An 11,735-nucleotide genomic window follows, 5' to 3' on the forward strand; every position below is an offset into this window, starting at 1 on the left:
TCCCACCCGCACCCGCCTCGCCCAGCGCTTCCTCCTCCCCTTCCCGTAGCCGGCTCCCGTGAACGTCCTTCTCCAACTTTTCTTTACCTGAACTCCCCTTCGCGCCGGGCCGGCCCACTGCTGCTTCTCCCAGGAGTCCCCGGCAGCCAGCCCCTCCTTCCGGCCCCCACCTCTGGCTGTTAGTGGTGAGCACCGACTGAGAACTCGGCCCGCGCTACCCACTAAGCCATGTAACCTGACACCACCACCCCCCAAGCCTATTTGCTCACCGCCTGGTGGAGTTGATACCACCTAGTTGGGGTGTTACAGCAGCGTACCTCAGCTGCAGAGGTGCACAAGCACGGGCTCATTTCCTTCCTTTCGTCCCAGGCCTGTACCTGGACCCATCCCAAGCTGAGAAGCCTTGGCAAGTCTGGACTCCCTCACGGGCAAACACATTGGCGGTCTGCAAAGGAAACTTTGCAGATGGGTCCTCTCCTGAGGCCCATTTGTGCCCTGTGCAGGGTCCTTCACACTTAAGTATGCCAAAAAAACTGATGCCAGCCCCCAGACCATCCTATTAGGACTGTTAGAGAACTTTGGCTCAAGGCCAAAGCTTCCTAGGAGGCAAAATACACATCACCCGAAAGACACCAAGGCCTCTACAGGCTAGGAGGGAGTCTTAACCAGATTCAGGTCATCTACGCTGGCTGCTGCCCAAGGAGCTAGCACTACAGGCACCCTTTTCCCACTTCTCACCTATTATCATGGTCTCCTGTCACTCTCATCTTTTAGGCCTTGGACCTTTCAAAATCTCCCCAACATCTCACGTCCTCTTTTTTCTCCTCCACCCCAATTCCAACACCTGAGTCCAGGTCTGCACCAACATGGCCATACCCAGTTCCCTCTCTGCTGGCCTCTGACCTTAGAGAGCCAACCTGGCATTCCAGGTCCTCTACCTCATTCTTTACCTTATGCCCCTCAACTCTCCCATACCCATCACCACCTCAGCCAGGACAGTTTGCCCACAGTTGCCCACTGACCTTCACATGCCTAGAATCCTCCTTTCCCCCATTCCACTCATTGAAGTGTACACCCTTCAGAACCTATTGCAACCCAGAGAGGAATCTGGGAATTAAGAATCACACAGCCCCCCTCATCAGTACACAGATATGGCACCTCCTGCCCCATCAGAAGTGTGAACACTCTAAGTGTAGGGGTCATCCCATCCTATACCATCCTGGGGAACCACTACACACCAAGGATGTAGTGACGAAATAACTGAAGGACTAGGTGCTCAGAGGTTAGAGAACCCAGGGGGCCACTTGAGCCATGCTCATTGCCAAAGACTAAGCACAGGCTCCAAGAAGGGAGGATACTTCATGGGAAACAGTTCTGGCTCCACAGGCTCTGCTGAGTCAGTTCTGCTCAAGCAGAGGTGAGCAAGCCCCACCTACAGACCTTATAGCAGTGAGCTCTGTAAGAAGAGTGGAGAACCCAGATCTCCGCTACTCCAACATGAATAGTGTGCCGCCCCACAGCTCCTGTTTACTCAAAGGCACATAAGGCCACTCAAGGCCATTTAGCCTGGGAGGTCAAAGATCACTGTCCCCCTCTAAAAAGGAAGAGGTCAGGTTCAGGGCAGTCCATGTGCTCTACTGCACCTCCTACCTATGGGAGGGCTGTCCCCATCACCGCCTTTCCAGTCACCTTTCTGGTGGCCTGAGCTCTGCTCATGCCTGCTGAGGTTTCCTGAGGCTGTCTGTGGAAGTATACCCAGCCCCCGTAGCATACCAGTACTGCCCAAAGCACTCTGTACCAGAGACCCAGAATGGCCACCAATACTTATAATTATATCCCCAGCAATCTTTCTGGGTTTTGGTTAGTTATTTTGTTTAGAGACAGGGTCACCCAGGCTAGACTTGAATCAATCAATCCTCCTGCCTCAGCCTCCTGACTAGCTGGGACTACAGGTGTGTGCCACCATGCCCAGCTCTGTCCCCAGCAACATTTATCATCCATTCCTTCTATCTCTCTTCACCACTCTCCTCTGATCACTCCTCTGGTTCTCCCCACCATGACAAAGTGATCCAGAAGACAGAAAGTAGCCATGGTCACCAATAAGCAGGCAACAAGCTAGGTTCCACTCACTGAAACCCACAGGCCAGCTGACACAGGAAGGTTTGGGCCACAAAAGGCGGGCCAGGAAATCCACAATGAAAATGCAGGCCTCAGGAATGCATCTGAAATGGTCCTAAAAAGAGGACCAAGAGATGTGAGAGGAACCAAAGAGGCAATTACTAACTCATGGCCCAGTCTTCGAGTCATGGATCTCAGTTTCCAAGGGACAAAACTCAGTCTGAAGTAAATTGTTTTAAATAATACAAATTTAAAACATTTTCGTAAGACATTTGTACAAAGTTTTGAAAATTAATGTAAACGAACGTTGCCTACAAAACAAAGTATGCCTGCTGGCAAGCCACACAAATGGTGTTCCTTCAGGCTGAGGTGGTGTACACCCCCAAAGACTCAGTCCAATGCTGGGATTCTCTAACTAAATCCACACTCTGGAGGAAGGTCCAGAGGCTAGCTAGACCTAAACAGCATGTAGAGCACAGGCAGTATAGCCACAAATGTCACACAGGTGAGCAGTGTGCTATAAATGGTGTTCCTATTGACATGGGTTTCTAGCCTCTGCTCCATATCTGACAGTGCCAACATCACGCTCCCCTGTTCCAGCAAGGAACTGGGCAGAACTCTGTCTGCTGGCTCCACCAGGCCTGGGTGTGCTGCAGCTTTTGCAAAGTGAACCACCTCAGCCATTTGGCTGGAAGTCTTTTCTAGGCCATCAAGTTGTTCTCGTAAACCCTCTAGACATGATTGGACCTGCTTGGAATGACTGAGTTGCTCTTTCAAGGCAGCTGAAAGGACATCTGTGTCTCTGCCTCCAGTGGGGGAAGTAGCTGCCCATGACCCAGAGCCCTGTCCCAGCCCAGCATGCACCACGCCCCTCAGGTCCACCATGAGGTCGTGAAGGTCCTTTTGCTGGAGGGAGTAGCTAGATGCCTGTTCCCGGATGGCTTCCTGGAGATTCACAGGCCCCTTCTGTGCCTCCAAGAGCAACACCTTCAGTTCCTGTAGCCGTACACGGTTCACATAGGTGGAGCCAGCCACACCAATCAGGGCTCCCAGGACTGACCCAATGAGGGACCAGTTCTTGGTCCTTTCAGCCCTTGCACGCTCCTTCTCGTGACTTTCCCGCACAGCTGCAGAGAAGAGGGAGAACTTCTCTCGCTCAGAGTCTTCTGCACGCAGATAAGCCATACGAAGCCTCTTCTCCTCCTGCAGAAGCAAAGCTGTATTACATGAATGCAAGGTGACCCTCCAGCCATAGCCACCACTACTACTTCATGCCCAGCACAGAATACATGTTCCATAAACACATGCTGAATCAATGAAGGCAGCATAAACCTGGTTGGGTGGGGGGAACAAAGGAATCAGGAGTGGTCAACATGAGCTGCATAAACTACCACCTGAGCAGTCTTGGGTTTGTCCAGAGGTGCACTGATGTCTACAGAATGTGTCTATAGGAAGGAAAGCATCTGGTGCTTCCTGGGCCAGCCCTGCCACGTTACTCCCTCCTCAGCAATCTAGGTCCCAGACTATAGTGCCTGGACTATTGACTCCAGTGCTCTGGGAAGATGTGGGCAAACAGGTTTTGAAAGCCTGGGGCCCTGTCCCTCCAAAGGAGCTTCTGGCATACCTCCTCACCAGGCTTCTGTCCACCAAACTGGTCATGGTTCCCACCTGGCCCCTCCATGAGCTGCCAGGCTAAGATCACCATCCAGGTGAGAAAAGGCAGCTTCCCAAAGTGCCTACCTGCAGCATCCTGTGCTCCAGAGTAGCCAATTCCAAGTACTGATTGTCCTCCCTGGAGACACGGTCCAAACGGTCTCTCACCTCCTTCAGCTTGGCCTGCTGAACTTCCAAGTCCTCCCGAGCCTCTCGGACAAGCCCTCGAGCCACCATGAACACTTTCTCTGCCTGCAGAGAGAACAATAGCGGCTGTCTTCCTCTTCTCTCCACACCCACATGGGCTCAGCTCCATTCCCAACAAGGCTGTGGCTAAGAAAGGGTCCCTGGGGTATGAGCTATAAAGGGTGGAAACAAACTACCTTAGACATTAAACCTGGCTCACTCAGTGGTACTCAAAAGTGCAGCCCTACACCCATCAGAATCATCAGATTTTATCCATTCAAGTAGAAATAACATGCCCCTGAAAAATATAAAAACAGTGAATAATGTGTCCACCAAACCCAATAAACTCTCACTTAATATAAACCACAGTAAGGAACCTATGTGCTGGGGCGGCGCCTATGGCTCAAAGGAGTAGGGTGCCAGCCCCATATGCCAGAGGTGGTGGGTTCAAACCCAGCCCTGGCCAAAAATTGCAAAAAAAAAAAAAGGCTCAAAGGAACCTATGTTCTTACACTATTTACCACATGTTGCCTTATTTATACCTCAGAATAACTCCACAAAAGGTACTACTATCACTACCATGGTTTGTTTTTTTTTTTGAGATGAGGTCTCACTCTGTTGCCCCAGCTGGACTGCAGTGTGCAGTGGCATGAGCATAACTCACTGCAACCTTAAAACTTATGGGCTCAAGTGATCCTCATAAGTAGCTGGGACTACAGGCACACCCTACCACACTCAGCTAATTTTTTAACTTTTTAAGTAAAGATAGTAGAGACAGGGTCCCAGTAAGTTGCCTCAGATGGTCTTTGACTCCTGGCTTCAAGTGTTCCTCCCACCTCCATCTCCCAAAGTGCTGTGATTACAGGTGTGAGACACCATACCTGGCCATTGCTACAATCTCTAGTTTCTAGACTTGGAAATCCCACTTTAGTTCACAGTTTCCAAGGGGAGAGATGGCACCATGTATCTCAAAACCCCCAACTGGACCCCAGGTTTTTCCCTCTTCACTACACTGTCGCCTAAGAAGCAGTGGGAACAGAGATGGCAAAATGCATCTCTACTGCCACGAAGGACTTGACAACGATTGGCAGTTCTTTCTACCTCACCGGATGATGTTCTCTAGCACCCTCAACCTTCACAGAGGATGTTGTAAGTAAACGCGGTAATGTACCAATCCCCCAGGCAGCCCTCATCACCAATACCCCTAAACAGTCAATGAAGGAAATATCTGCTGGCCTAACAGAATGGATGTTAATCACCAGGGACTATTTTCAGGGAGAGTAGAGGGCACAGTTACATAGAGACCTTCACTGCAGTAGTATCAAGCCCATGTTTCCATGTGAGAAATTAGTCAAGTGCCTTTACCAGTGGTGTTTGTTCAAGAAAAGGCAAATCTGAACCAAGCATAGTGACTCTGGGACACTGAGGCGAAGGATTGCTTGAGGCCAAGAATTTAAAACCAGCCTGAGAAACATATTGAGGCCCCCATGTTTACAAAAAAAAATTTTTAATTAGCCAACTGTGGTGGGATGCACCTATAGTCCCATCTACTTAGTAGGCTGAGGTGGGAGGATCTCTTGAGCTCAGAAGTTTGAGGATGCAGTGAGCTGTGATCATGCCATTGCACTCCAGCCTGGGCAACAAAGCAAGACTCTGTCTCAAAAAGAAAAAAAAAAAGGCAAGTCTGGATGTGGCTTCCCAGAACCATGCGGTTGGTGACTTGTTTAGTAGCAGCCACCAAGCCACATTTCCCAAGTCAAAGGGGAAAAGCCAAGCACCCCAGCTCCCCAACTCACCTCAGTCACATTTCCTTGGGCCTCTCGAACTTCATTGAGTCCAACAAACTCTTCATATCTGTCCCACCAAGTCTTAGCTGTGGAGGACGCTCGTTGCCGAATACTCTGCCCCAGCACTCTTCCCAGTGCTGGGAGACGGTGATATACTCCCAGGGCCTCTTCAGATCTTTTTTCTCCAGGCTGGCTAGGGCCTGGGCTGCAGAGAGTCCTGGTCATAATGAGGTCCCTTCCAAGGAGACCCCTTCGCACCAGTACATGGGTCACACCCACAATGTGCTGCATGGCAAGCATAGGGCTGCACCCTGTCATCGGGAGATCTGTGAGGGGGACGCCAGACAGATCAGCTCATAACTGAGAAAGGCTGGATATAAGTCAGGTCTCAAGGCATAGGGACAAATCAGGTCTATTTCCACTAAAATTATCAAAACTGAGTACCACCACTGTGCTGGGCCCAGAGACTACAGCCCCTGTGGCAAGAGGGTGGTCGAGCTTTTCCCTGGGAGTTCCTGGACAACAGAACACATTTGGTGAAGAATTTACGAGGAATTTATGCCTTCCATTTCCCTCTCCATGCCACACAACCAGACTCTTCCATTCTATCCACCTCCCCACATCCCTCAGATCCCACAGGTCTCTTTGCTATTACTTCTATGAGAATCCTGGTGCCCAGTTTTCTGATATCAAAGAAAGTTCTCAAACCTAAATTGTGTCCATGCTGACAAAGGCTCACACAGGTTCACAATGACTCTCTGGGAAGTTGTGGAACTGTGGAGAATTCAAGGAAGATTAAGATCCAGGGTCATTTCTATAAAAGACCCTCAAAACCAACTTCCCAGACTCCCTGAGCCCTGGCTCAGCACTGGGAAAGCAGAATTTCAGTTGTCTGTGAGGACATAAGGACACAGGTCATTCATGTCCCATGGCAGAAAACTCTCAGCTTTCCTCTGGGAAAATAATTCGGCCGGGGGGCGGGGAGGAGGTGAGGTAGATGACTACTTTTAACCACAGAAGACAAGTTTTCTTAGGTTCACACCCATCCTTCCCCTTCTCCAACTCCAGACTTTCCAGACTACCAACTCTCAATCTCACATTTCTTACCTTCCATAAGCCTTCTCCTTCCTCTCAACCTTAGTCACTGCTTAACAGATTAGGTTTCTTTAATCTTTGCCTTTACTTTTTTTTTTTTCTTTTTTTAAACTATCAGCTGCTTCTACATGGCCTAATGTTTCCCTTTACAACCTTGCTTTGCTGTTTGGATCCTAACAACCCCTACTTCTCATTACCTACAGCACAGGAAGTGCTATGAGTATCCTTGCCTGAGTCTAAGAGCAGCAGTGACTCTGAGAACTCCAAAGCAGCAGCCAGGTGATTCATTTTTCTTTTCTTTTTTTTTTTTTTTTCTGAGACAGAGCCTCAAGCTATCCCCCTGGGTAGAGTGCCTTAGCATCACAGCTCACAGCAACCTCCAACTCCTGGGCTCAAGAGAGTCTCCTGCCTCCGCCTCCCAAGTAGCTGGGACCACAGGCGCCCACCACAACGCCCGGCTATTTTTTGGTTGCAGCCGTCATTGTTGTTTGGCGGGTCCGGGCTGGGGATTCGAACCCGCCACCTTAGATGTACGTGGCTGGCGCCTTAGCCGGTTGAGCTATAGGCGCCGAGCCAGGTGATTCATTTTTCCCAGGAAAAGCTGAACCAGCAGCACCCTCCTCTGGACAAACCACACCTCAAAGCTCTGATCCTGGCTGCCAGGGCGACACCTGGTGGTGGCAAGTGACCACATCAGAGAAAAAAAAAGCAGAGACAGGGGGAAAAAAAAAGGAAAAGGAAAACCAGAAGGAACAAGAATAGGAAGACAGACCAGAGCAGTCCAGGTACAGAGAAAGGAGCTTCCTGCAGTAAGTTGATGTGGAACAGAGAGCCAGCCTCTCATAACACCCTGGCCTCCTCCCTATCGTGCTGTTCTGGAAGCTATCTTTGGAGAATCTCAGGCCCTCTTGAAAATAAAGCTGGTAGGGACAAAATGGGCCTTAGCTGAGAACCACAAAGGATGACAACCCTATGACAGTGGCTCCAAGCTGGTGCCATATGTGCATCCCTGGGCACCATTCATGAGGCTGGGTTTCATGTTCAAGGGAGTAGACACCAGGCATGCCCAGTGGTCAGGCCAGTCTCCCGAGCCTCAGTGCCAGTGGCTGTGGCACACAGCCCTACACATGCATCCTTCATCAAAGCAAAGAAAGAATGTAGCCCTGCAATCTCCCCAAGTACAGAAGAAAAGTGTCTGTCTGCCATGCTGCCATCACTTCCTTCTCTCTTGATCTGCTCTCCTGAAGGTCCCTCAAAATTTCCACCTTGCTAGATCCAGCAAATGCTTCTCAGATTTATTCTCCCAGTTCTATGCAGTTTTCAATGCCCTCTCTGTGTGAAACCACTATTCCCTCTTGGCTTCCTCTAACCTTCTCAGTCCCCTTTGCCAGTCTCTACTCTATTAGCTGTCCACTATTAGATCCCAGGAAGGTCAGCCATTCCTGGCAAAGATAACAGCAATAGCATCTTTTTCACTCTTAGCTTCCTCCCCTTCCCCCCATACCCTGTTGTGTACAAAGCTAGAGGCTTTGTTAACATTTAAGTCAAATGGCATCCTTGTGTTCAAAACCTTCAGCAGAGCCGGGTGCAGTGGCTCATGCCTGTAATCCTAGCACTCAGTGAGGCCGAGGCAAGTGGATTGCTTGAACTCAGAGGTTTGACACCAGCCTGAACATGAGCAAGACCTTGTCTCTACTAAAAATAGAAAAACTGGCTCGGCGCCTATAGCTCAACCGGCTAAGGCACCAGCCACGTACACCTAAGGTGGCGGGTTCGAATCCCCAGCCCGGACCCGCCAAACAACAATGACGGCTGCAACCAAAAAATAGCCGGGCGTTGTGGCGGGCGTCTGTGGTCCCAGCTACTTGGGAGGCAGAGGCAGGAGACTCACTTGAGCCCAGGAGTTGGAGGTTGCTGTGAGCTGTAATGCCACGGCACTCTACCCAGGGGGACAGCTTGAGGCTCTGTCTCAAAAAAAAAAATAGAAAAACTGAGGCAAGAGGATTTCTTGAGCCCAAAAGTTTGAGGTTGCTGTGAGCTATGATGCCACAGCACTCTACCCAGGGTGATGAAATGAGACTCTATCTCAAGAAACAAAACAAAGAATCTTTAACAGCTCCCATCTCACCTGGCATGAACACAGGTCCTGGAAGTGGCCAACAAGCCCTAATAGCTCTCAGCCTTCCTTCTCTTCACTCTATTGCCATATTCTGCTCTAGCCACCCTGATATACTGAGCTCTGCCACCTTCTCTGCCTATTCTTCCTCCCAAAGTCTGTTCAGCTCACTCTGACATCTACACCTTTTCTCAAATATCATCTCTCACTAAAGCTTCCTTGACCACTCTGTCCCTGACTACCTTACCTGCTTTATTTTTCTATTGTGGACACACAATACCTCATTTAGTGTTGCCTATACTCCTCTCAAGTTATTTCTCCACTCCTGTCCCTCCTCTCATCCCATTCCACCTTCCAGGTCCATCTCAGCCCCTATGAAGTGCCCACTTAGAATTCTCATAGGCCCCTCAACCAATATGGAGAAGAATGTTCCCCACAAAGGGAAAGGCTGAAAAAGGGCCACTGTAGCTGGAAAGTAAAAGCAGAAAAGAGGCTGGACAGGGGGTGAAGCATGGCCTGAAAGCCAAGTTCAGAATCTCACCCCTCTAAATCCATTCTCCCACTCCATGTAATTGACTGTCTCCTACCAACTGCCCTCTCTTAACTTCCATCATCTGTACCTCATCCTCACTTGCATCTGATGGTTTGCTCCATCAGATTATAAAAAAAAAAAAATCATGAAAAGGGGCAGCGCCTGTGGCTCATGAGTAGGGCGCTGGCCCCATATACCGAGGGTAGTGGGTTCGAACTCAGCCTCAGCCAGCTAAAACAGCAGTGGCAACTGCAGCAAAATATACCTTAGCATTGTGGTGGGCATCTGTAGTCCCAGCTACTCGGGAGGCTGAAGCAAGAGAACCGCTTAAGCCCAAAGAGTTGGAGGTTGCTTAATATCAGGTGTATCCAGATTAAGCAGAATGATTTTTAAGTATTTCTTCTTTTTCTATTGTCTACAAGATTTGGCATGATCTGTTTTTTGAAGTTATCTTTTATTTTTATTTATAAATATTAGTTGTCTATTTTTTGAAACTTTGGAAAAAAATAAGTTAATTGATGACTCTATACTGAACCTCAGAATCAAAGCATTCTATTATAGTCATACTCTTATTTGACAATGTGAATGTTCCTTTCTTTGCATTACTATTATTATTATTGCTTAATACTTCATTGCAGCAATCGTCTGATTTCTTTTCTGAATGTATTTATCTTCATTCATTCTTTTTTTTTTTTTTCCCGGCCAGGGATGGGTTTCAACCCACCACCTCCGCCTTATGGGGCCTGCACCCTACTCCTTTGAGCCACAGGCACCGCCCTATTTTCATTCATTCTTTACGAGGTTTTGTTTCTAGTCCTTATCTTAAACATTGTTATTGTTGGTAAATGTTAAGCCTTTTTAATTCTGTGAAGGCAAAAAGTGGAAACTTAATCACATGTATATGTAAAAATAAAAAAAAATAATAAAAAAAAAGGAGTTGGAGGTTGCTGTGAGCTGTGACGCCACAGTATTCTAACGAGGGCGACAAAATGAGACTCTATCTCAAAAAAAAAAAAAAATTGGAAGAGAATTTGTGCCATAAACTCCCACCATACCTTCCCAGCTGCCCCATTTCCCCCTTCTCTGTGGTCCTCAGGGTGAAAAATCTATGCTCCTAGGAAGATCAACCTATGCCCCCAGTCCCAAATCTTTTCCCTTCTTTAGATGTTGCTCAGTAATTGATCGGACACCCCCTCCAGCAACTGCCCCCATTTCTCTGCTGCTCTTCACAAACTCCTTGATAAACTGTCTGAACTTACTATCGCTGGTCCTCTTCTCCCATTCTCTCTAACCCTCTCTGATGTGGCCTTCACTCTCAGCACCACTGGATCTGCTCTACAGTTCACCTCCACGCTGCCAAATTCAGTGATCACTTCTCAGTCCTTATCTTTCTTGCCCTATTAGCAGCCTGTGCCTCATTATAGCTCTCTCCTTCAAATGCCATTTTCACTTGGCTTCCAGTCTCCATTTATCTCCCTAACCTCTGAACAATGTAGTGCCCAGGCTCGACGCCTGTGGCTCAAGTGGCTAAGGTACCAGCCACATACACCTAAGGTGGCGGGTTCAAATCCAGCCCGGGCCACCAAACAACAACCAAAAATAAATAAATAAATAACCAGGTGTTGTGGCGGGCACCTGTGGTCCCAGCTACTGGGAGGCTGAGGCAAGAGAATCACTTAAGTCCAAGAGCTGGAGGTTGCTATGAGCTGTGATGCTATTGTACTCTACCCAGGGGGACAGCTTGAGGCTCTGTCTCAAAAAAAAAAAAAAAAAAACCAATGTAGTGCCCAGAGGGCTTGCTGCTCAGACTGCATTCTTATCCAATCCTGTGGTTTTAAAATTCACCTATGAAAATGTTCAAAAATTGATTGTGGGGGTGGCTGCACAACTCTGTGAATATACAAAAACCACCAAATTGTACATACTGACTGAGTTGTATGATATGCAAATTATGTATCAATAAAGCTGTTATTTTTATAGTGAGACCCTGTAGTCCCACCTACTCAGGAGGCTAAGAATTATCCACCCCAGACCACTCTTCAGAATTCCAAGCCAATTTATCACACTGTCCAACCCATATCTCTGCTTGAAAATCTAACAGGGATCTTCCTCTCTCAAATCTGCTTGTCCCACAGCCACAGCCTTCTCCTCCTTTGTTGACAGGAACCCCCCAGTCCAAATGCTCAGGCTAAAAACTTCACATCCTCGACTCTTCACTTTATCTCCTACCTCACATTCATTTTTTTTT

The 11,735-nt window shown here is 48.4% G+C and overlaps 1 protein-coding gene across 1 annotated transcript in view; it reads right to left on the reverse strand.

The window, feature by feature from the left end:
* Nucleotides 1-2,348: 2,348 nt before the first annotated feature.
* Nucleotides 2,349-11,735, reverse strand: part of CCDC51 (coiled-coil domain containing 51) — a 12,808-nt gene continuing 3,421 nt past the window's right edge. Inside the window, exons 2-4 of the mRNA XM_012811904.2 lie at nt 5,754-6,518; nt 3,859-4,023; nt 2,349-3,321 (exon numbers count right to left, since the gene is read on the reverse strand). Coding sequence (XP_012667358.1) covers nt 2,566-3,321; nt 3,859-4,023; nt 5,754-6,062 — 1,230 coding nt within the window. The 5' untranslated portion in view covers nt 6,063-6,518 and the 3' untranslated portion in view covers nt 2,349-2,565. The remainder of the gene's footprint in view (nt 3,322-3,858; nt 4,024-5,753; nt 6,519-11,735) is intronic.

The sequence above is a fragment of the Otolemur garnettii genome, unplaced genomic scaffold, assembly GCF_000181295.1.
Source record: "Otolemur garnettii isolate 467f Iridium unplaced genomic scaffold, OtoGar3 scaffold00179, whole genome shotgun sequence".
Lineage (NCBI taxonomy): Eukaryota > Metazoa > Chordata > Mammalia > Primates > Galagidae > Otolemur > Otolemur garnettii.